Here is a 26,486-nt window from a genome sequence, read left to right on the forward strand (position 1 = left end):
GGGCTGACTAGCACAGCGCTGGCGGAATGCACAGCTTGGCGCGCCTTGGCGGACTGGACCGCGCCAGATGTCGACGTCAGATCCCGCTGCAGGCGAGCGCACAAGTCTGGACGCGTTGGTGGCGCACACGACGTGCTGCGGCACCAGAACGCTGCTGCGCTGCGCCTGTTTGGCTTCCGCGGTGGCAGCCGACAGTCTATACGCACTGACTCCTTTAATCGCTCGTCCGCCGTTGGGGCGCAAATGTCACCATGACACGTGTGGTGGTTTCAGACGGTGAGGACGAAGAGTAACTATTATTACAGGCAGAAAAACTACCAAGTGAAGCTGTAGAGAGACAGAGAGAATTTATTTGAAAGAAGGAAGAAACGTCAGCCCGAACTAACGCGCTCTAGGCTGCTACTCTGCAGACGGGGAGGGTGAAAGAGGACATAAATGTGTGATGAGGGATCACGATGGCATAGAAAGAAGCTTCGATACCTTGCGCAGGTGACCTGAGACTGCCTACGGTACGTGCAGTGGTGGGGTGCACCACAGAACAATTGTAAGTTTCGGCCTGAACGCCTTGGCGGTCGGCGGAAAATCATTCAAGGAGAGAAGCCTTTGATTCGGCGTAGGGCTAACCCACTCGGAGCAGGCACTTCCGTGAGGTGTACTGCTGGGAGAATGATGACGGCGTGGAAGTATCGCTCGTTTGGGGCCGTTTCTATACCAGCCTCGAGCTGGGAGAAACCGCGGTAGAAATGCCGGTGGTAGTGGTTGCACTGGTAATGCCCACAGGAGGACACTGATTTCTTTCCACCTTAAGTGACCGAAGGCATTGCATAGGGGGAGAAAGTCAGGTGTTTTTAGCAGCTTGGAAAATTAACAAAATAGTAAAACAACAAAGCAAACAGTCGGAAACGAGAAAATGCAGCTTCAAGGTAATTATGCATTACTAGTGCCACATAGACAATGGCCCCTCGCAGTGTGCCCGTGCGTCGCTTCCAGCAGCCTGTGACTCACTCACCCCTGCGACAAAGATCATATCGCGTGTCCGCTACGGAACATCGCGTCATTGCAGACCAGGTCGATGACATGCTCCGTCGAGGCGTCATTCAACCTTCTCAAAGACCATGGGCCTCTCCCGTGGTCCTCGTCACAAAGAAAGTCGGTTCCATCCGCTTCTGTGTTGACTTTCGACAGTTGAACAAGATCACGCTGAAGGACGTCTACCCATTACCACGCATCGATTATGTTCTGGACTGTTTGCAGGGAGCCGAGTTCTTTTCTTCGCTGGATTTGCGGTCAGGCTACTGGCAGGTTCCGATGGCAGAGGCCGATCGCCCGAAAACTGCCTTTGTTACACCAGACGCCTTGTATGAATTCACCATCATGCCTTTCGGACTTTGCAACGCACCTGCTACGTTCGAAAGAATGATGGATAATGTTCTGCGTGGCCTCAAATGGAAAATATGTCTTTGCTATCTTGACGACATTGTGGTGTTCGCCCCTGATTTCCCAACACACCTGCTCCGCCTCCAGCACGTACTCACTTGCTTGACCAACGCCGGGTTGCAACTTAACTTGAAGAAGTGTCGATTTGCTGTTCGTCAGCTAACAATTTTAGCCCATGTCGTGTCAAAGGAGGGCATTCGCCTGGATCCCGAGAAGCTACGTGCTGTTACTGCGTTCCCAGAACCTACTACTATGAAAGAGCTACGCAGTTTTATCGGCCTCTGCTCTTACTTCCGGCAATTTGTTCGAAACTTTGCGTCAATTATATCGCCTCTCACGCAGCTCCTCCAGAGTGTGACGACGCCTTCACAACCTTGCATCGTCTTCTCACGACGCCACCCATTCTTCGCCATTTTGACCCACAAGCGCCAACCGAAATCCATACCGATGCAAGCGGTGTAGGCCTTGGCGCTGTGTTGGCACAGCGTCAACCTGGCCACCCAGAATACGTCGTCGCATACGAGACTCGCACGTTAACCAATCGGAGACCAATTACAGCGTTACAGAAAAGGAGTATTTGGCCATTGTGTGGGCGCTTGGCAAGTTTGGCCCATATTTATACGGCCGATCTTTTGACGTAGTGACCGACCACCACGCACTATGTTGGCTGTCGACGCTCAAAGATCCATCGGGCCGCCTTGCCCGCTGGGCATTGCGAATCCAAGAATACGACATCCGCGTTGTGTACCGTTCCGGGCGAAAGCACTTCGACGCTGACGCGCTATCCTGATCACCGCTTCCCCCGAAGGCCAGTCACGACTCCCCCTGCGAGTGCACATTGTTCTCTCTGGACGTTGACACTATCGCTGCTGCACAGCGTAATTATCCCTGGACTGCATCTCTGCTCGACCTTCTCTCGGATACGTCGAAAGTTCCAGCGTCACGTACGCTTCGGCGCCAAGTGCCTCATTTTGCGATTCGCGACCAGCTACTATATCGACGCAACTATGCCCCAGAGGGACGCATCTGGTTACTCGTCATTCCGAGAATCTTGCGATCAGAGCTCTGCTCCTCGTTCCACGTCGACCCTCAGTGTGGCCATGCGGGAGTCTTCAAGACCTACGAAATACTTCGACAACGCTATTACTGGCGGGGAATGCATAATTTCGTTCGAAAGTTCGTCCGCTCTTGTCATGAGTGCCAACGCCGGAAAGCGCCACCACACAACTCCGCCGGTGAACGCCAGCCTTTACAATGCCCATCCCGACCCTTTGATCACGTGGGATCCTGGTGGATAATCGTTGCGGTAGACCACTTAACCCGTTATTCGGAGACTGCTGCTCTACCAAATGCTACAGCGCAGCAGGTCGCCAGTTTCCTACTTCGCCGTTTTCTCCTTCGTCATGGAGGTCCACGTGAACTTTTAAGCGACAGAGGCCGCACCTTCTTATCTGAAGTCATCGAACCACTGCTTGCTGAATGCGCTATTGTTCATCGTAAATGCACTGCTTATCACCCACAGACTAACGGTACCACGGAACGCTTTAATCGAACTCTTGGTGACATGCTCGCCATGTATGTCTCACCTGATCACTCTAATTGGGACCTAGTTCTTTCGTTTGTCACCTACGCCTACAAAACAGCGACTCAGGTCCCTACCGGATTCTCACTCTTTTACGTTCTTTACGGCCGTCATCCTTCGCACACCATCGAAACCATTCTGCCCTACCGGCCGGACCCATCCGAATGCCTGCCGATCTCGGAAGCCGCCGGACAAGCAGAGGAATGTCGCCAGCTTGCCCGCCGATTCACCTCGGACGACCAGAACCGCCAAAAAGCCGTTCACGATGCCCAGAACTCGACTCCCACTTTTCTCCCGGGCGCTCTCCTCTGGTTGTTAGTGCCACACCGCACGCCTGGGCTCGCTTCAATACTCCTTCCGAAGTACGACGGTCCATACCGCGTTCTCGAGAGAACATCACCCGTTAATTACCTGGTTGATAACTATAAAATTCAAACAGCGCTAAACGCCAGGACAAGAATGAGGAGGAGACAAACACGGCGCTGAACTTAGAACTGATTTATTTGAAGTAAGAAGTCAACATTTATACGTACACAACTGGGCACGCATGCGCCCGGTCATACATCGATGATCAGATACAAACATCGGACTGCCAACATTCGCACGCGTTGTACCTGCCTAGCTATCTACCCTCTATGCAGCAATGCCATTTCTTTCGCTGACAAGATTAAAGATGTTTTGCTAACGCAACTATTAGATTTTCTGATGATATGAATGCTTCAGCGACTTCTCTGGTAGTCTTGTCACTATGAAAAAATAACAATTTTGTATCGTCAAAGAAAGGTACGCATTTACAAATACTGCAATGCTTTGCCAGGTTAGTGTCTTTTTTGTCTAATGAATTGGCATGCTCCATTAGTCTAATATTTATGCAACGGCCTGTCTGGCCTATGTAAGTTTAGCCACAAGATAAAGGAATTTGGTAGACAGCGCCCTTCTTGCAACTGATGTACTTATTGACATGATTGACCTTGCAAGCAGCATTCCGTTTAACGCCTTCCTGCTTCCTCTGGACAGCTGCCGCTAATTTACCCAGCTTCATCGGAGCAGAAAAAACAACCCTCACACCATACTTGGCCCCTACTCTCTTAAAACGATGTGACAATTACGCGTGCTCATAAGGCGTGACAACAACTTTTTTCCCCGCGACATTTTCTTTGGCCTGTTCAGAACATTTCAGCGTTTTTATAATCTTATTAGCACCAGCCACAATTACAGAATCTGGAAAACCGGCCTCTCTGCATCTCTGGGCTTGGACCATCAGGCTATCGGACATTTGATGAGTACACGATTTTTGACAGCCATACCAATACAACCTGTTACAATTCCGAATTTAACAAGCTTAGAGTGACAAGACGCGTAGTTTACAAGAGGTTTATCACTCCTGGGAGCGTATCGCCAGCATAAATGGTTAGACAAAAAGGTCAAACTCAGATCCGAGAACTGCAGGACGTTGCTCTGTGGGATCTCATGTGTGAAGCTCAGTCCAGACCCATGCTTAGAAAAAACATCGAGTAAGTCGGGCACATATCATCATCACATATCATCATCGAGTAAGTCGGGCACATATATCATCATATCATCAGAAAATCTAATAGTTGCGTTAGCAAAACATCTTTAATCTTGTCAGCGAAAGAAATGGCATTGCTGCATAGAGGGTAGATAGCTAGGCAGGTACAACGCGTGCGAATGTTGGCAGTCCGATGTTTGTATCTGATCATCGATGTATGACCGGGCGCATGCGTGCCCAGTTGTGTACGTATAAATGTTGACTTCTTACTTCAAATAAATCAGTTGTAAGTTCAGCGCCGTGTTTGTGTCCTCCTCATTCTGGTCCTGTCGTTTAGCGCTGTTTGAATTTTATAGTTACCATGCAACACCAACTCGCCCAATCCGCTGCCCTTCTACCTGGTTGAGCCGCTAACGCCACCGTCCGATATGCGACGTCGTAACCGCGAAGTCGTTCACGTTCAGCGTCTCAAGCCCTATCACAATTCTACCGTCCTTCCAGAAAGCTAAGTCGCCAGGATGGCTCCTTTATTTCCGCGGGGCCATTGTAAGGAAGATGAATGCGCGCGCAGTCAGCAGCATCGGCCGCATCAAGCGCGCAGCAGAGGCTCGAGCTCGGGAACTGTGCTCGGTGCATCGTGAAACCGGCGGTCGCTACGAACCCCAATAAAGCTACACAATGTTTATTCGATTGTAGTAATAATAAATTCCAAAAACTGTACAGGAATAATTTAAAACCGGCTACCTCTATATCATCTGTTGCCAAAGGACAGCTTCTTCCGGCACAGAGAATCATCGCAGCACTCCACGCGTGCATTTATCACTCCGCGGGTATCCGACCTTCCCGGTGGTTTAACTCGCCGTGAGGAGGTTGCGCTGAGGAGGATCCACGTTGGCGCCGTCTTCACTCGTGCCATCCGAGCCACGTGCAGAGGACAGCCTCCACCGCTGATCTGCCCCTTCTGCACTGCCCCAGCCACAGAAGCAGCCATTGACCACTTCCTGGAGACCTGTCCGGTCTTTCACGAGGTCCGCACCCGCCACCTGCGCGGCCTTGGCTACCACCCAGGTCGACCACCTGACCTAACGCGCTGGACGCTTAGACCTTCGCACCGGCAGCTCCTGGACTTCATCCAGGAAACATGCCTACATCTCTTTTATCTAGTTCATGCCATAGGGCATATTGGCGCCATTAAAAAAAGACACAATTTACGAGGGATTCGACGCATGTCCACAGTACACCTTCGAAAGTACTTCAGTAAGTGTCGTGCTTTGTTACGCGAACTGGCGTTGGAAATTCTCGGTGTTTCTGGCAGTCTGTACATGTTGCAATAAATACTACCGGGGGGGGGGGGGGGGGGGGGGAGTTCCGTAGGACTATTGTGGGGCGGAATAGGTAATTGCTTATTGCAAGCGCGTGGCCCGTAGGTGGCTCTGGCTAATGCGAACCACCGTGATTGCCTGTGATTATAGGAAGAATGAAGTAGGCGCAAGCGCTATACAAGACATGATCCTAGCGATGGCAAGCTCACTAGAACGTTTCTTTCTCTCTCAAATCGATGCAGCGGTTGTCTAATAAAAGCGTTTCTCTTATTTTTTTTCATTTCATGTGTATTTGACCAGCGGCATCCGAATTGGCCTCGAGTTCATGCTTCTTTTTATTCCAGAGCTGTTAGTTGCATCGGCTCTCATAAGCCCTGCGTGGCCTCTGCACGCTAAGCAGCACCACTTAATCCAACACAGAAAATTTCACAGCCTACCGTCGGGTCAGTCATGGTACATCTCTCTATCTCGCCACGCACGGGATATCTGCAGACCGTCGGCCTCGTCAGGTACCCCAGTGTGTACGCCTTTCCAGCGTCCACTTCCTGCGCAGGCAAATGAGTTTCGTTAGAGCACCGGCGAGTCGTATCAGAAAAAAGGACGGCGAGGGCGACATAAACCTCCAATGTCTTCCATATCATTGTTGCTACGTTAAGTTTGAAAACCGAAAATTATTATTTAAGCACGGAAAACTTTCTTCATAGCATACAGTAGCATTTTCGATTGCGTGGTTTGAATTTTCAGTTGCAGATGGTTCAAAAAAACCAAATACCCAACAAATACCCATTTACTATCACTCTAAAAACTAGGAAGGGTATCGCAGGAGTGAAGCTGCCGGTTCACTCTTCAAAGCGTCGTTTTACTCTCGCAAAATGTCGAGGAGAGTGAAATGCATTGTTCACTCTGTCACGAAGGAGAGAGTGAAATGTGCTTTTCACTCTCCCCTTCAGAGAGAGAGAGTGAAAAGACTCTTGCGACAATAGAAAAGAGAGACTCTTGCGGCAATAGAAAACAAAACGTAGCGTTATCTTCTGCTTCAACTGTAGGTGGCTGGCCCCGAACATGGCAATGTATCATTCATGCACGCTGAGCAAAGAACACATCGTTTTGCTTCTAAGAGAACAGGCCGCCGCAGTTCAAAGGAACGCGTAGCGAGCGCTCTACTTTTTCACTCGGAGTTGCTCCACCGCGCGCGCGCGCGCTCAAGATCGCGGAACAACACAGCACCGGAGAGAGGTGATCCTTCCGCCGAGCAGCACAGCAGCAGCAAAGGCCAGCCAAGGGAGATCGTATGTCAGCCATCTCGCGTCGCCACGAAAACACGACAGTCGTTCGTCATGCCTTGGATATAACAGCAAATCCTCCACGGTAAGTGAATTCTAACTTAGGTGCACATTGTCCGTATATGTCATGCTATCGCCAGGAAGTCGTCGCTGCGCTTAGCCGACGCGATTGACAAAGGACTAGGCATACGCGCTGTGTCTCTCGATGTCAATCGAAAAAGCCAGTCGTCGCGATAACTGCATGTGATTTTATCACTTTGCCGTTGTCCGTAAGAGCTTTAAAAATCGCAAACGCTGCCAGAACTACGGTATGTCCAATAAGACGCCAGGCGAGAGGACGCTTAAAATGGTTAGTTCACCAGCCCGTGATTCCGAGCCTATGCGGAGCGTGATTAGCGTGCGTTTTGTGTGTTTGAATTTATTCAGTTTGGCAGTCTACTGTGTACGGAACGCTGTTGAACTAAGGAATCACATAATAGAAGGCGTCATTTTGCTGGCAGCATGCTTTTTTTTTAATAAATAAACCGCGCGCTTGACGGTGTCTCGCGCAGGGGGAATCTGCGACCACTGAATTTACGTGCAGCACCAGTGCTAGTTAGAAACTTTGCCGCAGGCATTCAGCTGCATGCTGCAAGAGGTCTGTTGGACTCGTTATCTTGAACTTACTGAAAACGCACGAGGAATCCATGTTTTATGCTGAAAAAAGTATAAACCCCATATAAGCGATCTTGCGCGCGGCAGCTACAAGCGACGCGACGGAGATGGCTGTCGCGTTCGCTCGTCGCCTACAAGTCGTACTCCGTGCGAGCGACGATTTTGAGCGACGCCTCCCCGGTGTTGCCGGCATGAGGGCTGCAGTCACGCGTGACGCGTGCTTTAGTAATTTACGTTGATGTATTTTACTATAAAAAGTAGCATAAAATATTTCCGGAGGTCTTGCAGTACGTTCTTATCATTGCACGTATAAAAATTGAATCATTTGCTCGTTCCGCGCGACAATCGGTAGTATTTGAGCGATGTATGTACATCCAGTTCCGGCTTCGCGCTATTGGCTAGTCGCTCATAGCACTTCTGGGCGACGAGCGACGATTTCTACATTTCCAGAACCGAGCCATCTGTTCAAGCGACGGCCCGTTTTGTCGCCGTCGCGCACTAAATCGCTCTCACAGTGTTTAACCCTAAGACTGAACTGTTTTTGCTCATGTTGAAATGGTGTGATTATAGGTCTGGTTTTGTCTCCTGTTGCGGTTTTCGTGCGCGGTGCGAAACTGAAAGGATTCTTATGTCTACGAACTCGGTGAATTGTCGAGCAGCTAGTTACGCATCGGCATCGAATATAACGGCTGCTGTGTGGAATTACAATTGCAGGGGCGCTTTGCATACGCTCATTGTTTTGGACATGCCTGTGCATTTGCTAATATGAGTTGGCGTGTCAGAGTTATGTCATATGAACAGCTAAATCAGCCTTCCTCTGGGGGTTACAAGCGTAATGTGTGCATTTTGCTATAGCATGGCAGATCAAGATGTGTTTATCGCTTGAATATTTTTAGTAGAGAAAAAATATCAAAATAAAATGTTGCTTTAATTCCGTGTTACCAGTCTGTCGTACACAGAACAATAGGTTGGTGTAAAGAACTAATAACTGCGGTTTAACTGCAACTTTTACATGCCTACAAGAATCTAAAATGCTAGATTTCAAACTGCAGCAGTAGTCGGGTCTGTCAAAAATGAACTCCACTGCGCACCTCATGCATGAAAATAAGTTCATGCCTTTTAGTAAGCTTAGATGCAGGCCGCAGTGAACTTGTTAGTATTGAAATGTGGGTAAGCTTGCCATAACAAGCCTTGTTGCCCTTTTTTATAGGCACATCCAGATATCCATTGAGCTGAAGGACAATATTTTCATCCCTACTGAGCATCAAACATGTTTGCAGCTATAATCCTCAAATTATGGCTTCAGCAGTGGCACAACCAGGGATGGTGCGGGGGGGGGGGGGGGGGCACACTGGGCACGTGCTTAGGATGTGTCACAAGTGGTGTTTGCGATACACCAGACTCATGACAGACCTATGACGTCTGAAAATGACCAATATTCTATTCATTAGCAGGAGTATTCTAACATTCATGAAAAACAAGGATGAACTGTGGTTTATTTGTTTTTTTGCTTAAATCTAAAAATTGAAGTTAGTTTAGCAGTTGACTGTTGCAGTCATTTGGATGTTTTGCATGCATTTCACTAGGAAGACTAAGAGCTAAGACTTTTTTATTGCCATGGCCTTGACTGTCTTGATGTTGTTTTGCACCATGCCCTTGTGTTGACTTTTGCATACGATATTTTTCAGGCACCCGCTTTATATAACGCAAGAAGGCAGCTGCAAGGACACGAGGATGTGAAAGAGCCAGTGCAGCGCGACTTCACGTAGTGCAGAGGAGCCAATGCCAAAATATCAAAATACATTGGCATGTTATTTGGACAAGAAAACTAGTATGTGGGTATATTGGGTGTACCATTTGACCAAATGTCAACAAAATCAAGATACAGTATGTTACACGAAAATGAAAATTCTCACGTGCTCCAGGCAGTCGTCTTAACATGGTATATTTATGTAATGTCTCTGATTGGAAAGTCAAATCAAGTATGCTCTCTGGAGACACATAGCAGCAAGTGTCATTGAAAAGTTAAAAATGTGTTTTAAGAAAGCTGATTAGTTCTGAGAAGTGACTGCTTTTTGTCTTGCCTCTCAACAGATTTATCCATGTGATAAAAAAATAGTGGTACAATGAAATTGCATATTTGCTTAGCGACATGATACATACTTGCAATGAGCACGGTGCCTGTGTTTACTATAAAAAGCAACAGCCCATGCTTGGTTAGGTTAGGCCCACTACAACATGCAGGCATGGGTGATTGGCGCTTTTTTATTTCTGTGTCGTGAGGTTTATTGACGTGCGTATAGGTGCAGTGGCACGCAGTATGGCTAGTACAAAAAAAAAGGGGGGGGGGCAGATATATGTAGCTCACTGTACACGACACAGGGCAAGGGAAATCCATGTTCAGCAACTATGTTAAATGCCATGTACGTAAATTTTACAACGCTACTCGTTCGAAGCGCGCACAGGTGCATATTGAAGAAAAGTTTCCAGGGTAGATAATTTAGTTTGTAATTTACACTAATTTTGCTCTAACCACGAGACATAATAATTTGAATATACTGCACGGAAAAACCTAGAGCGAATTAAATTGTGTCAGCTTTGTGTGTATACATATAGTCTTTCCTATGCATTAGGTTTTTTGCGCAATGCATGAACAGTTGACAGCCTATCTTATGATGTGTACTCTGTTTACATTACAGTTGTTTATTAGTTTACTCGTTTGTTTTGCGACTGATGAAATGCCGGCATATATATATATATTCAACATTTGACATAACCCTGTATGTTTTGCAGGGACAACCCAGGACGTGCATTTCTCAGCACCCAGTCAACTGCCAAAAGTGACTCAAACACAGGCCACCAGTAAGTGGACATCAGTTGCAATTTCACATTATGCAGTTGGCGGCTGCCTTGTACGGAGGCTTTTTTTTTTAATGAGATGGTGATGTCCTTCTACTGTACATTTTGACCACAAAGGTGCGATCATGTCTCACAGAGGCATATATGGTTGCTATTCTCTGCGAGGGACGTGTTCTCGTGTTCGTGAAGCATTTGTGTTTGGCAGTATTGTCGCCCAATGAGTCGGATATAAACACTAACTCGCCACTGCCGGCAAGTAGTTGCGAGAAACGCATTATGACGCTGTAAAGTTATTTCATTAATTTGAAGGAAAGTTTTGCAGCAGGAAAAAAGGTTGCTATTCCAGGTAAACATGTCTTTTTCTCACAGGTTATTTAGCCAAACTGTGGATGCATGAAATTCGTGACTTATGAATAGATTTTAATTTATTCTTTAGTAATGCTTCTAAAAGAGACTAGAAATAGCATGTGACTACCTCTGCAATCAGCAGACCATACATTTACAGTCATAAGTGGCAGTTCCATGCAGTCTCGCACTTTATATAACCTTTCCTTTCAGCAACATTGGAACTGGTGGCTGCGTTTTCAGAAGGAGAAGTGCACTTGACACTGTATCTGTATGTGTGAATTCGGTTTTCTTTGTATGTGTCGGCTCACTGACAAACAGTGCAAAAATCTGTTGTACCATGAGCCTGACGACGCCTTCTGCTGCTAGAAATGCGGCACTTCGTATTTTATAGTACTGCATGACATTTAAATCAAAGCTACCACATAAAATGATCAAGAAAACTAACCGCTGTTATAGCTGTTTTCCTCAAAGAACGCTTGTCCTTTATGGGCTGTGTTTATCTGAGCTCTCCACCGATGTTTCAGTAGTATTATCCCTTAGTGAGTGAGAGATTGGGGGCAATTAATCGTGTTAGTGTTTAAGTGGTGTCCTAATTATGTGCATTTGTTCCAACAAAGTTGTCTAGATTACTTTATTGTGTAGTGTAAAGCTTATGAAACCATCAGCAACTACTGAGTTGCTAACACGCATATGGATTTGTCACTATACAGGTGGAACTCTGCTGTACCACTGCAGTGCTGCGGAAATTGCCTTCACCAGCGGCTTTGCAACAGCTGTTTTGCAGCATGTCGGTATGTGTTAATTTATAATTATGTTGGGATGGGCTAGTATTATGGACCACTGCTACTCTGTATTGTGACAGATCCATATGATAAGGGATGTAATGGGCACAGCGAAAACCTTTGAATTTTTTACTATGGTACATAAACAGGCTCTCCTTTTCGTCACTGGAGCAGGAGAGAAGGGCATGCAAGCACTCCTGAATGTACATATATTTCAAAACATGAGAGAGACATCTACACACACACACACACACACACACACAATTAATCTAAAGGCAGGGACGTTCCATCTTTCATCTTGAATTGAATTGTGCAGCGCAAAAATACAACACAGACCACAGAGAAGCACACATGTTAACAGGTTTGATACACACGTTAGTTCAACAGATTTGATACTTCAAGTGTGCTATTTTACACAAGGAGGAAGGGAAAGGGGAGAAAATCTGAAAAAAAAGTGGAGTGGAAAAAAAGGAATCGTGCCAAAAAGCATGAGAAGCATCGCGCAGCCAGGATCACCAGCAGGACATCTAAAAAGCACTCTGATAAAATTACATACAGGACAACCTTACGTATAGTTTGTTTCAATCAACTCAGATCACATGCAGCCATTACTGCAATCAAGTTGTTTCCTTATGTCATATGAGGGAATGATGTGGGCCCAAAAAACTGTTTAGAGCTGAAGGATTATGTTCCATTCTAGCCTCATTGCCTGCTTTTTTATCATATTGTTATCAGCTGCTTATGTTAGGGACAAAAAGTAAGAGTACGAACTGTTTCCCGATTCGCCATTCCACACAACATGTCTTTGTGACTATATATATGTACATGCAGATGATCCATAGTTGAAAAATATTCAGTACAGTAGAATCTCATTACAAGATGCACTTGGTTGTAAGAGACATCTGAAAATGGTTTGATTGGTTTTCCGATGTTTGCCACGTTAACAATACTGTATACAAGAGACACCTTTGTTACTAAGGATGACTTTTTAAGTATTCACTACTTCGAAGGGACACAACCCAGACACATTCACTTTGTGCACCTTGTGAGCTCCGAAGGGCATAAAGATCACGTAATCCTTACACAAGTCAATCGCGCATGTCTCTTTTATCATGAACCAGAAAAGGAGGGCAACGAGGGCAGTGCAAGGCAGAAAGTGTCGGCAGTTGAAGCTGACGAGCGTCTAAGAGCACCTCAAAGGTACTGCGAGCAACAAGGCTTGCAAAGTGAAGTGTTTAAATTCCAGAAGTTGGGAAGGAAGCTAACACAATCTACAGTCACTAAAAAGCTGTCAATGTCTTCTTTAAAGGGCCCCTAAACCACCGAGGTTGAAATTTAGTTGCGGTGTTGCAGTTCTACACAATAAGGCAATGAACAGGTAGCCACGAGAATTTTTCGAAACAGTGCAGTAATAGTGGAGCTACGTGTGTTTGATTATCGAAAAGTAGTCCCCACTCATTTTACTCTTTCATCTGGTACACGCCATATGGACAGTATCGTCTTTTCCTTGCCTAGTACACCTCCAAATGTTACGGGACAGGCCAACACCAACGAGCTCTGTTGCTGCCGCGCTGGCCCGTCGTCCTGCGAGGGGTGGCGCTAATACAACGGAACTGTATGGTGACTCGTGTTGAAGAGCCTCATAGGGAGACCCTTCTGTTGGCGTTTCTGTTCTTTGCCCCCATTGGCTGCCCACAATGGCATCGCGCGCAACGCGACGAGGAAGGAGTGTGTGTATTTGCTTGCAGGCCTTGCCGGCAGTCGTACACTTTCGTTCGACCAATCGACAGCACCGGAAACTGGTGACATCATCAGAGACAGCCTAGTGACGTCAGGACAAACTGGGGGGTGCAGGATAAGTCCAGAGGCGCACGGGGTCATTTTCTTCATATTGTGGTGCTCTGGCATTTGGCTTCGTCGATCGTGACGGCATTCTGATTTCGATACGCGTGTTTACTTGAAATGTTCAAAAAATGTCGAGAAGTGGTTTAGGGGCCCTTTAAGCCACCCTGAGCATTTATTCCTTCAGATATATCAAAACATACTTTAGTGATGATGCATAATAAAGTGATCTAGTCTGGCTCCTCAGTGTCTCAAAATTTTTGGTTTCGAGAGACATGTTTCCCGTGCCTCTTGAATATCTTCTGATGAGGCTTTACTGTAATATACACAAACAATTGTGTAACTCCTCCTGCAAGTATTATTCATTAAGCCCGGTCACTTATGTGCAAAGCTTGTGGTTAAGTCTTGATGTCCGTACTTTTTAGAGCTATGTTTATTAATTCATGCTGTTCTTATTGGTTCTTCGATGCAGGAGACAATGCCTGCGAAATTATTGGCCCTGATCATGAGAGCCCTCAAGGGGCAAACAACATCTCTGTTGCAGAAGTGAGCCCGATACCACTTGGAAGTTACCATGACAGATGACACGGCAGCAATAGATACAGAGACTGCCATGTCTACTGCAGCTGCAACAGTGTACGAGGCAAGCAGCAGCGCGTCAGCATCAGCAGCAGTGTCAGAAGGAACCACACCAGGCCTGGTAGAGCAACATGTGTGCTATCACTGACTTTTTTTGTAGTGGATACAACTCATTTGCTCAACATACAACAGCTTTTCACCACGACTGTGAGCCAGTGTTATTGTGCAGCAAGTGCAAGACTAAGTTAGGTGTTATAACACAGTACAAGCATCACTTTAATATATGCAAATGCAAACATATTACAGTTGTTGCCTCCCCAGCCAGCCCACATAGTGACAACAATGTCGAACACATGGTGGGACACACCTCTCCCCCATTACAAGATAGTAGAGACTGTCAGTGTTGTTGCTAGATTGACTGGTCTTTGTAGGCAACTAGAAGGACAACACAGGTGTCATAAGATTGTTGTTGATGTTGTTGTTGAAGAGGTAAAAAAGAAGTTTGATGCAGCTGAATTGCCAACTGATATTGAGCAAATCAAAAGCAACCACCTGAGAAAGCAACACTATCGAAATTTGGGTATCTATGTGCCGCCAACTCTGGTAACAATGGCATAGGAAAGAAGTGTGATGAAAATCACACAGACACTGCTGTTGCATCACTGGCCACAGTGAGCAGTGACTTGTAGGGCAAGAGAGTCAACTGAAACTAACATTATGATATAGTGTCATGCTCCCATGTGACCACTTTTCAAGTTATTTTGCAAGATACAGCTCAACCTCCAGAAACGGGACTGCAACTTGTCTGTAAAAAAGCTTTCACAAAAAATTATTCATAACACTATTAACATAGCAGTATCTTTTTTTTTGTGTCGGTTCGAGGTTCCCAGCTGTCCATTAATGCAAAAATTGAGGAAAAAAAGAACATGTGTCGTACTTACACCTTTTTAACAAGTACGAGGGGGACAGAACTTTTCTAGTCATGCATCTTCATCATACTATCAAGTTTTTAAATGCCTTTTATAATTATTATCACCAGTTAAATCTGAGTGCATTGTATGCATGTAGCAGGTGTAAAATCAGGTCAGTTGGATCAGATGCCTTATCTGCAAGCGAGCCCTATATTCAAGAAATTTGAATTAAAATAGTTACGTTAGAGACGCAGTCTTTCAGCACTTTATTGCCTGTGGTTTAAGCATTGCTCAATACTTTTGTAGGTGGCAATTTCAACCGGCACAGCACTGCGCTTTGCCACAGTCACATTTGTCTTCAAAGCGGTGTTTACCATTTGTGTTGATCTGTTTGTGTATGCATAGAGCAAGTTTTTAATTTATATTTTTCTCCATTCTTGTGCTTGCACTAAGCTTGTATAAGGCAGTTACAAAATGTGCGTCACTATAACGAACTGTTCTGTTGAGCTTACACTTGCAAATAATCGTGTTCAGATGGCCACACTTCTATGCGGGTGCACCGCTAGCTTTGTGTATGTCCTCATGTTTGTATAAAGCTTATATAAGCTAGTTAGAAAATGTATGTCACTAAGCATTGTGATATTCTTTAAAGAACTGCTTGGTTGGTTTTACACATGTGAATTAGTATTGAGGCGGTGGTATTCCCATGTATGCCCACTGCTAGCTTTCTGTGTCCTCACGTGTTTGTATTAAGTTTCTACAAGGGAGTTACAGCATGTACGTCACTAAGCACTGTGATATTTTTTAAAGAACTGCTTTGTTGGTTTTACACCTGTGAGTAATAGTACTCGGGTGGCACTAGTCATGTGTAGGTACACAGGGACCATTTGTATACATTATGCTCATGTAAAGCAGTTACAAAGTGTATGTCACTAATTACTGTGATATTTGTTGAATTGCTGTGATGGTTTTACACATGTGAATAATAGTGGTCAGGACACAGTACTTGCGGTGTATAGTTGAACTTATACACTGCCAAGACATGGGCTGTATACGTACCAAAAGAAATGTGTGTCATTATATTGTTGTGATTATTACTGTTTGGATTTTATTAAACTGTAATAAAATTGTTTCTTGTATCTATTGAGGTATGGCAATTTGTCATGCAACCAAACTGAGGACCTGAACTTGTGCATACAAATAAACAGCTAATTTAAGAGTATATTGCTCATATTCTGCTAAACCAGTTTAACAAATCTTGTACTACAATGCTGGAAAAATGACAGAGCTGACTCGGATGTACAGAAAAAGTTCTGCACTGGCTGAAGGACTGCCCCACACTGGAGTTCGTAATGTTGCGTTTATTGGAGTAGAACAGAAAGTGCACTTCTATTAAAAATGTGACAGTCGGTGCAGAAACATAAGGCAGACGAGCGGATGTGGCACATTTTTTTCAGGGCCCTCCATGCCTACTACTGCATTTCTAGTCTTCCTGTGCTCTGCGTCTAAGCCCCTGTTCAGCCAAGGTTTTTACTCCATGACAGTTGTTCTACTGGGTTCGTAGCAATATTGAAGAAAAAAATTCAATGGTTTTCAAGGACTTTCGAGGCCCCCGACACAGTAACTTCAAGGACCTCGTGCAATGTGTGTAGTAGTTTGGACAGGCAATAACTTGTTCAAGAACACCGTTAACTTTAATGCAAACAAAAGAAAACAAAACAAATCGCATTTCAGTGATTTCAAACATTTGAAAGACTGCTAATTTGCCTTTCACCGCCCACCACTAAACGCACACAAGGAAGCATTTCAAGAAAGCGCTCAAAGTTTTTCTGCAATAGCACAATTAACTACTTGGACCTGCAACATTTGCAGTTTTTGAATACTGTTTGGTTTGACAGTGTATGTGATGTCATCTGTTGCCTCAGCTTTTTTCACCATCAAATTAGCAATAGTCATTTCTAATTTCTTTTTATTGTGTCTGTCGCTCTCAATTTACTCTTCACGGCTTCTCTTCGAATGCCTCAACTGTTGAGCTTCCTGCTTCTGCTCCTCCAAGCACATTTGTCGCCGGTTCCATGTGCATAAAACTGGTATCTGCAGCTCCTTTGTAATTTCAACTTTAAGGATGTCGCTTTCCTTCTATTACCTCCAGAGACAATTTTCTGTGACATGCGAAAGAGTGTCACAGAAGGGAAAAAAAGCGCTTGGCAATGTCTGCTAAGTCTAGCCAAGTGTACAAGTTTAAGGACTTTCCAGTACTTCTAAAAATCCAAGGGTTTTCAATGCCTTGAAAATGGCATTTTAGAAATAAAGGATTTTCAAGGATCGCTACAAACCCTGGATTCTAGCACCTAAATAATTTTACAAGCTTATTTTGGCATGGAGTTAGGAAATTCATGCTTTCTAGCTAACGCTGCACTATCTCTGTACAGTGAAGCCACGAGAGCGCAACTATTTTGGAGTAAAGAAAAATACTGAAAGCTTTTAATACCACTCTTCTTTTTTTCTATGGAGCTTCGTATTGCCTAGTTAAGTTTACGAATGTGCCTGGTTTTGGCGGGCGTTTCTTCGACATTTTCTGGAAGAAGCAGATGTCTAGCCCCCGTATTCAGAAATGTATCTTAATACAAAGCTCATGCTTGACTTGATATAAACGACGCCTGGTGCGAACGTCCCCCAAGACGCTCACTGCCTTTCTTTTGGTGCGTTCACGACTTGCGTCGTTTAGATCAAGTCAAGCATGGGCTTCAAGTTACGATGCATTTCTGCATATGGGGGTAAGCGTGCACAATTCCGGGCAACGCACTGTGCCATTGACACTGAGAGAAAACGGGGAAAACAGAGTTAACCACTTATGCTCCTAAACTTTCGCGTACCTGTGGTGTGCGTGTATCGTGGAAGAAGAAACAGCGCAAACACAAGGACGAAAAAAAAGCATCAACCACACCAGCGCTTCGTGGTGTGGCATGTTTTTGCGTCGTCCTTGTGTTGCGCTGTTTCTTCTAAAATGCTCAACCAACTAGCCGGCAAGTCCATCCTGTGCATATATAAATTGAACACACGCATGAGTGTAGATGGTCTTCGAAGCTTTTAGAACGAGCACTGCCACAGGATACGAGCAGTGCACGCGTAACAAGTGGGCACATTAGTCATTTAAACATGCGTGCCAATGCATTTGACGCGGCTATCGGCATAAGCAGTCTCCAAATGCTGGAATGCATGCGCTTCAAAACGCTAACGATCCGCTGCTAATGCAGGACAACAGCTCACAGCGGACTGAACCAAACTCTAAACTAATGCACTTGAAAAGAACGCCTACACGGCAGCGTGAGGCACGTCGAAATGCCTGGTACTGGCGTCGCAGTTGCTCACCAGTATACGCGCGAATTAAATTCACATACGTGGATGGTTGGCGCAATACTTTGTATCCGCGTATTTTGGAGAACATGGACTGGAGAAGCACTCGATCATGAGCTGAACGGCACATTTGTTATTTTCCTGCGGTGACGACAAGCCGTGAATAGTTCTCACGTTGTCGTCTACGTTGTCTTCCTTCGTTAGTCGTAGCAAGGAATGGAAATGATGCAAACGCACACGTATTCCAGTACACAACAGCACAGCACACTGCAGAGAAACCCCACCCACCACAGCCGATTCATCAAATACGTTTGGTATATATATAACCTCTAAAAGAACACGACTGGGCGTGGCGGCGCTGTGGTGTAATGGTTATGATGTGTGTTTTGGATTGTACAAATGGGAGTGTACGCGGGTTCGAATCCACATGATGTATAGAGCATTGTGATTCTTGATAAGTATGTGATTCCCTTGACAATTGTATTCTAATTAGATTGTGTGACTCCTGATTGTGTAATTTGCGAAGATGTTTGCAGATTAAGTGTTAATTCGCTTTTTTTTTTCTCCTCAGTGGCGTTCGTGACGCATACGCATAGGCCGCTTCAGAGCAGTCACGCCTCACGGTAGGCAGCAAATAGCCAGGAAAAAATGACTTTAAAATCCTGCATAACTTTGCTCACGCCTATTCTGAAGGCCGCTTGGAATCGGGCCAGTGTCTCTGAGGAGCCGCCTAGGGAACAGTATATCAGCGGCCCTAATTTGATCTGATTTCCTGCCTGCATGCGTGACCAGGACTTGGCTAAGAGGGTATTGGGAAGAGTACTAGCACTCTGTTCTGAAGGAGTACAAGCACTCTGTTTGGGGGAGTAGAAGTACTCGGTCTGGCGGTGTACTATTAACCCTGCGGGGAGAGTATTAGCACTCTGCGGAAGAGTACTAGCACTCCCTGTGGGAAGAGTATTATCACTCTGCGGAAGAGTACTAGCAATCCCTTGCGGTGGAGTAACAAAACTCTGTCAGGAGGAGTTGACCTACTCTCTCTCAAAGAGGGTCGATCTACTCTCGAAAAGAGAGTGAAATATGGGACAAGCAGCTACTCCCTCAAAGAGAGTGCCCGGCACTCCCTTAGTTTTTAGAGTGTATGCTGATTCTCTCCGTGCTGAAAATTAATTTATTGCTCTTTTTTGTTTCACAGATGCAAGTTGCATGTGCTAAAATTGATGTAAACACTTCTTTCTCTCTTTCTTTTTTTTTTTTTTTTTTGATGCGGTACTACCATTCGACGTTACACGTGTGAAACAAAAAGAAAGGAATATTACAAATGACACAGTCGCTCCGCGCAAACTGCCCGTCCCGCGTCTCCCCACCCTTTCCGCCGCCTCCTAATTGACGGGAGAATAATCACGACTAGTTCGTGTGACATAAATATTCTATCGTCGAACCCTTTTTCCAGACAAATGGCTTAACCGATTAACCTTTATGTTATATTTCCAATCTGCCACAATCTGTTTTACTATTAGTTTCTACTCAATCTACTTTACCAGTAACAAACTTACGGTAGTTCAAGTTCACCTTTCGTCTCGAAATAAACCGACAAATAACTTTCTTTTTCGCGAGTGCTTACCTTCTGCTATGTTGTTCGTCCGCGAAATGCTCGATTATTTTCTATTTTTATTATTCTTTGCCTTTTGCACAATTTTTTCGAGCAGTTTTCGCCATAGACCAATTCAACATCATCATCAGCCTATTTTATGTCCACGCCAGGACGAACGTCTCTCTCTGCGATCTCCAATTAGCCCTGTTTTGACATTGCGGATTCCATGTTCCCCCTGCAAATATTCTAATTTCATCACCCTACTTTATTTTATGCCTTCCAGACTGCGCTTCGCTTCCCTTGGCACCCATTCTTCAACTCTAAGGGTGAACTATTTCGCTGCCCTACGCATTACACAGCCTAGTCAGCTCCATCTTTTTGTCTTAATGTCAACTAGAATATCGGCTATCTCCGTTAGACCTCTGATGCAATTCACTGTCATCCTGTATCTTAATTTTAGGTCGAAAATATTTCGTTCCGTCGCTCTTTGCGCCGTCCTTAAGCTGTTATTATGCTCCTTTGTTAGCCTCCCAAGTCTCTGCCCCTTCAGGTGGTACCGGCAGAATGCAATATTTGTAGACTTTTTTTTAGCAACCGCGGTAAGCTCCCTGTATTTATTCGGTGATGCGTGACTTGTGCGCTCCAACCCGCCTTTATGCATGTATAAATTTCTTTCTCATATTCAGGATCCCCTATGAGCATTTGATCTGCAGGTACTCAGATCTCAGAGGCTCCCTGCCAATTGTAAAGAAGTTACCACAACAAAAATATTTTAAAAGGGAGTCACTGAAATCAGGTGAGAAATCTCACAAGCATATGAAAATCACCTGCACAATGAGGCATGAAATTAATGCTCCAGTGATCCCTCAAAAAAAAAATAATAATAATACGGGACGATTGGTCTATTACATTCCTAACGTGCACATATTTCATCAATTTCCGAATGAGATTGCTGAGTTATTTCTGTAATTTCCTCCGATGATTCTAGCTTGTAGGCCGCGATAATGTCGCCGTATACTGCATAATGTGGCTTTTTTTCTTCACTCGCAGGCACGTTTACCGTCTGCTTCGCCACCCGACATACGTAAATTGCCAGTGTAACGACGCCGAGCTGCTTTTGCACGAAGTTTCTACTTTTCTGCCTCGGTTAGACTACGCATGTATTCAGAAGGCATCTTTATAAACAACGTCGAAGGCGAAGGAAAGACAAGTGCGCAACACACCCGGACAGACGATAGTAGAGTTGCAGTGTAAAATAATTTACATCCTTATAAGTAACAAGAGTGTAAATTTATATATTACTCACACCCTAGGGTGTGATATATATAACTGACGCCCTAAGGGAGTGAGTTATAGACATATTTACACCCTTTTTCACATTTAAGGGTGTAAATTATTTTAAAGTGTGGGCTTGAAATTGAGCTGCGATCCTGTATTGTCGCACATGTCTACTGCCTGCGTATATTTTTCTTTTGTATTTCCTAATTTACATACATTGCCGAGGCACTCGAGCATGACGTTACTTGATGCTACAGAGTAGCCTCATTCCGACCTCGTAACTACCCCTTCACCCGCCGTGGGCTGCTACGCACGAGGTCGCGGGATCAAATCCCGGCCACGGGGGCTTCATTTCGATGGGGGGGCGAAATGCGAAAATGCCCGTGTACTTAGGTTTTGCTGCAGGTAACAAAACCTCAGGTGGTCGAAAATATTTCGGAGTCCCACCCTTTACGGCGTGCCTTATAATCAGATTGTGGTTCTGGCCCGTAAGACACCACAATTTACTTTTTTTTTTTAACTTTCGTCTCCACAGTTCTCGTTGCCAATGAGTGCCGCCGCCTCCCTCCATAAATACCGCTCGCTTTCCAGCCTCTATTCCAGTCCCCCAGCGGCGACACACACGAGGAGTGAGTTATCGAGAACAGATATTCATGAGGTACGGATCCGTGTATGCATTACTTATAATAAACAAAACGTATAAGATTGCGCGCTTATAGTTTTATTTTTTGTGCTTACCACCTCACTAAGGTAACGGGGAACGTTTGAATTACGAAATATCTGAAGCCTCGCGCAGGATTATTGGCTGGCGGTTATGAGGGTGCGGGCGGGGCTTCACTGCAGACCAAAGGTGTATCCGACTATACATAGCCTGAGGCAATCGGGCATATTATATACCATTATATACCCGCGCAGAAGTCGGACTTTTTTCATGTCTCTCCTTGAATAATGCTGGCCGCTTAAACCAAGTACCACTTTGCGTCTCTCATTCGAATATTTGACATCCGCCTGCACATTCCTCTAAGCACTTGGATGTCTTGTGCGCTGGAACAGAACGGCTTTCGCGGGCTGCTTTCATATTTAGTGATCATAATTAAAAAGTTTGGGAAAAAGACATTGGAAATGCTGAAGCAGCCATGAAGATCTGCAATATATTGTGGAAGCTCGCCCTGATCGGAAACTGAAATTCCATGTCGCTAATGTTTGAGACTCGACTTCTGTTAAATAATTCCCTCGGTACGTTTGGAGTGCTCATCATCTGTCTCATACATAGAATTTTCCTCTTCTTGAGAGCCTGCGCTAGACTCTCTAGCAAGCAATATCCTTCTTTTCCTTGGCACGTAGTTCAACGTGTGAAGTACGAAAAGACAACAGCGCCAGCTTCAACAAACGGCAAAAATAAAATCAGGATAAGAAGATATCCCTATTAATTGGTGATTTTATGCATCCTACAGGGAAATATGTTTTTTAATCTCATTGGCGCCGGTTTTACACACAAAAGCACGCCTTTAGATATCCGAAAAGCGTACCTTTAGATAGGGCAAACACTGGTTCCCTCAAAATACTTGTTTCAATAAAAAGGGTACATGCAGTAAAGGTCATCGTCGCTATCGAACATTTTCCTATCTTGACTGTCGAATGTAATTGTGAGGCTATGACATGGTTTAGGGTGCAGTTCACCCTTTTTCGACTAAAGTACACTCCGGTGCACATGGTTGTATTTCTGCGACATAGCAACTTTTTCGCAAGCGCAAACTAAAATCCTAAGGCATAAAAGCTGCCTAGTGGCTACTGAATAAGAAAGTTGCGGTTAACAGCTTGCTACATTTTGTTTTGCTTCGTTGTGGCGTCAAACTGACTTAAACCCGCGATATATATATATAGCTTACCTGTATTGGTGACAGCGCTCACGTGAGGTACCCGCCGCGCTTTCCGGAGTTTAGCTTTCGTCACTGTAGTGTAGATGGCAGCACTTACTAATGCCCTCGGAGATGTTTGCGGCGGACGTGCGTGTTTTTTAGGACTTCATGGCAGCGAAGAAAATACACATTTTATTGTGCATGATTTGACCTTGCCTCTGTCTTCAAACTTGCTGGCATTCTTTGTAGCCTTTAAATAGTACGCTGAAAGGGACAAAGCTGCTTATTGGTTTGATTTTTTGTGTGTGTGTGTTTATGTGTGCGTGTGTCTATCAATACATATTTTTGTAGTACAGTTAGAGCGTGCTTTTGTGCCACATGCTTGAACGTAAGCGACCATGTGGGACTTCAAGTATCTTATTTTTTAAATAGTAGGTTGCAAGTGGCAAGGCTATTAGGTAGTCGTTTTTTTTTTCTTTTATACGTCTGTTTTGGTATCGAGGATGTTTACATGCTAAACGGCGTGCTGAACAGCTCAGAAAAAGGGTCAGGACTGGCCCAGCGTTAGGCGAAGGGTGTAGATTACTTAGACGAGTTGTCCCCTCGGTGCAGATTGTGGTATGCACGGTGCTGGAGGTGCCTGTACGTGACAGTAACGTACAAAGAGCGGTTGCGGTCGACAATGAAGCGGTACGAAGAGTGAGTCGAGAAGAAGGTTTCGAGATTGTGGAAGTAAGCAGGCAAGTGAGAAGGTATGATGGTTTTAAACTGGAAGAAAGGCGATTCAATTTCAGCCTAGGGGGAGAAGTGGTCTGGCGACTACTTGTTGCGCAATAGCTTTCTTGGGACGCCAGCGGGCGCTCAAGAGGTAAGGTTAGGTAGCAATGAAGAAGGTTCCTTAGGGGAACCGCAGACTAGCATTATCGTCAGAAGAAAAGAAAAAAGGGGGAAAAAAGGACTGAAGAGAAGTCGCCGTGCAGCAGGCTACATTAACATGCAGGACGGCAGAAAAAAGGCAGAATGGTTAGAGGTTGAAGAGCAGCTATACCGAGAACAAATAGGTGTGTAAGCGGCTAGCGAAACACATCTTAGACACTTTGAAGAACAACAAGTGATCCATAATTATGTTCGGAAAGGATGTAACGGAATAACTGAGGGAGAAAAGGAGGGAGAACACGTCATGCTCATGCATCAAGGAGCCAATTGGGAAAGGTTAAATTTAAAGTGTCAAGAGCACCTTTCGAAATCAGGCATAGTGAGCGGAAGGAAGACTTGGCTGAGCGTAACGTATTCGCGGACAGAAAAAAAAATGGGGAGATAAGAATCAAGAGTTAGTGGAGTACTTAAATGGTGAAATTAAGGGTTTCGGTAAAAGTACTGAAGTTATTTTTCCAGGTGACCTGGATGCCGACACGCAGGACCTAGTTTGTTTAGAGGCAACAACTCGAAGGTAGAGCTAGATCTCTGGGAGCACCGTTACCTTATTATTGCGGGGCCTAAATGTCGCTGTCAGATCGCATGGAAAGCCGGAAATAAGCAATTGAAGATTGATCGCTCTCTGAGAACGGAAGGAATTTCTGATATGTTGAGGGAAGTGGTCATTGACGACGAATGGTATAGCAACATAACGAGTGACCATAAAAGCATAATTTTGAAACTGGGGTATGTAGTTAGGAAAGAGAGCAAGGAGCATGGAATGATCAGTTTATATTTTAACGAAAAGCAAATAACAAATATTGTCACAAGAGCAGACACACAACTTGGGACAAAGCCAAGCAAAAAGTTAAATTATCGTGAGCTTCTAAGTGCAATAAAGGCAAAAGTAATGAATGAAAATCAAACATGTTTGTTAGATAGAAAAAATTAGAAGCTCATGGAACAAGGAGATATGGGAAGCGATTCATGAACTGCAGAGAGCATCGCGAGAGCATAGGCAAGCAACAAAAGCGCAGTTGCTGCAGGATGAAGCCGACAGAAAGTGGGAAATGTGCGGGAACAACAAAATCTACGGTTCAAGCAAAGATTAAAGGTGCAACTGAACGTTGGTTGTCAGAAATAGAAAAGAAAAAGACGGTTAAACCAAGAATATTTTGAAACCGCATTAACTATCAGGCAGAAAGCTATCCTAGACAAAGATTGAAACAAACCCCAAGGGGACGCAGCATTAAATTAAGTCCGAAAAATACCCGTCAAATTAGTTAAAGGTAATGACGATGTCGATTCTGAGAGAAAAATTAGCACGAAGGAGAAACACACAGAAAAGGATCAAGTGGTCAGAAATTTCGAGTGGCGGAAAGCCGCACACAAAATTCTTAAGTGCACAGCCACAGGGTTAGACGAGCTTCCCGTCGGGCTGATTAATGAAACAGGACCAAACAGTAAGGAAGCTCTGTCGGAAGCATTAGAAACACGCTTACAAGTTAGGCACATACCAAAAAGTGGGCGAAGAAGTACAATTAATTTATTTTATAGAGGGACGAGGACGAAATATAGAATTCACTCGTGTGGATTGTTGTCCATTAAATCAGTAATATACAGGTTAGCAATACCGGCAAATAAAGTAAAGCTGTAAGCATTGGCAGAACTCGTATCAATATTAGGAGAACTTAAGAATGACTTCACAGTCGGTAGGCGTCTCGATGAAAACTTTTTTTCTTACTGAGGTTACTGAAATATCTGAAGAAGATGCCAGAGCATTATATAGGTCTTTCGGACTTTAGCGAACCATGTGACATGTTTAACTGCAACATTCTGTGGGATATTCTAGAAGGGAAAGGCTTATGCAATGACTCTATACATCTTTTGATGGAAAGTTACCTAGAAAATACCATTTGTGTTGATATCACCAAGGAACCAAGAGAGGGTTGCCTTTATCCCCGCAGTTTGTGTTTTATATTGTAAGGACGGAAAGGGCGCTAGGAGGAATCGTCATAATGTGTAATCTGTCATACAAACACGGGGGCACGAAAGTTGAGAAACAATTCCCAGATTTGTTTTATGCGGGTATCATTCAGTTGCTTGCTGAAAGGCAAAGTGATATGCAACATTCGGATAATCTCTGCGGACAGAAGATGAGATTTTAGGTTAGAAATTTAGCATTACAAAATGAAATCTTATGGTATTCAATAAAGACAACGAAGAGTGACAATATAGGGTGAAGAAATAGTTTAGATAAAAAGACGACAAACACCTCGGTACATGAAATAACTAGGGAAATACATATATGGAAACACCAGATATAACAATAGCAGGAAAGGAAAACTCAACTGCGGTCCTAATGAAACACCTA

The 26,486-nt window shown here is 44.7% G+C and overlaps 1 protein-coding gene and 1 long non-coding RNA gene across 11 annotated transcripts in view; one reads left to right on the forward strand and one right to left on the reverse strand.

Moving 5' to 3' along the window:
• LOC126534050 (uncharacterized) overlaps nucleotides 1–26,486 on the reverse strand; it is an 85,852-nt gene that overhangs the window by 6,997 nt on the left and 52,369 nt on the right. For all 10 annotated transcript variants that reach the window (XR_011895778.1, XR_011895774.1, XR_011895773.1 and 7 more), the window contains one exon: nucleotides 6,289–6,396. Coding sequence is in view for 1 of the 10 variants with exons in the window: in XM_055072601.2 (XP_054928576.1) it covers nucleotides 6,289–6,396 (108 nt within the window). In the remaining 9 variants the exon portion in view is untranslated. The remainder of the gene's footprint in view (nucleotides 1–6,288; nucleotides 6,397–26,486) is intronic.
• Nucleotides 6,403–16,256, forward strand: LOC126534073 (uncharacterized). Its single transcript, XR_008613166.1, has 5 exons — nucleotides 6,403–7,219; nucleotides 9,477–9,619; nucleotides 10,582–10,650; nucleotides 11,706–11,786; nucleotides 14,092–16,256. It is a non-coding gene; the product is annotated as an uncharacterized lncRNA (long non-coding RNA).

This window comes from Dermacentor andersoni, chromosome 7 (genome assembly GCF_023375885.2).
Source record: "Dermacentor andersoni chromosome 7, qqDerAnde1_hic_scaffold, whole genome shotgun sequence".
In the NCBI taxonomy this organism is placed as follows: Eukaryota; Metazoa; Arthropoda; class Arachnida; order Ixodida; family Ixodidae; genus Dermacentor; species Dermacentor andersoni.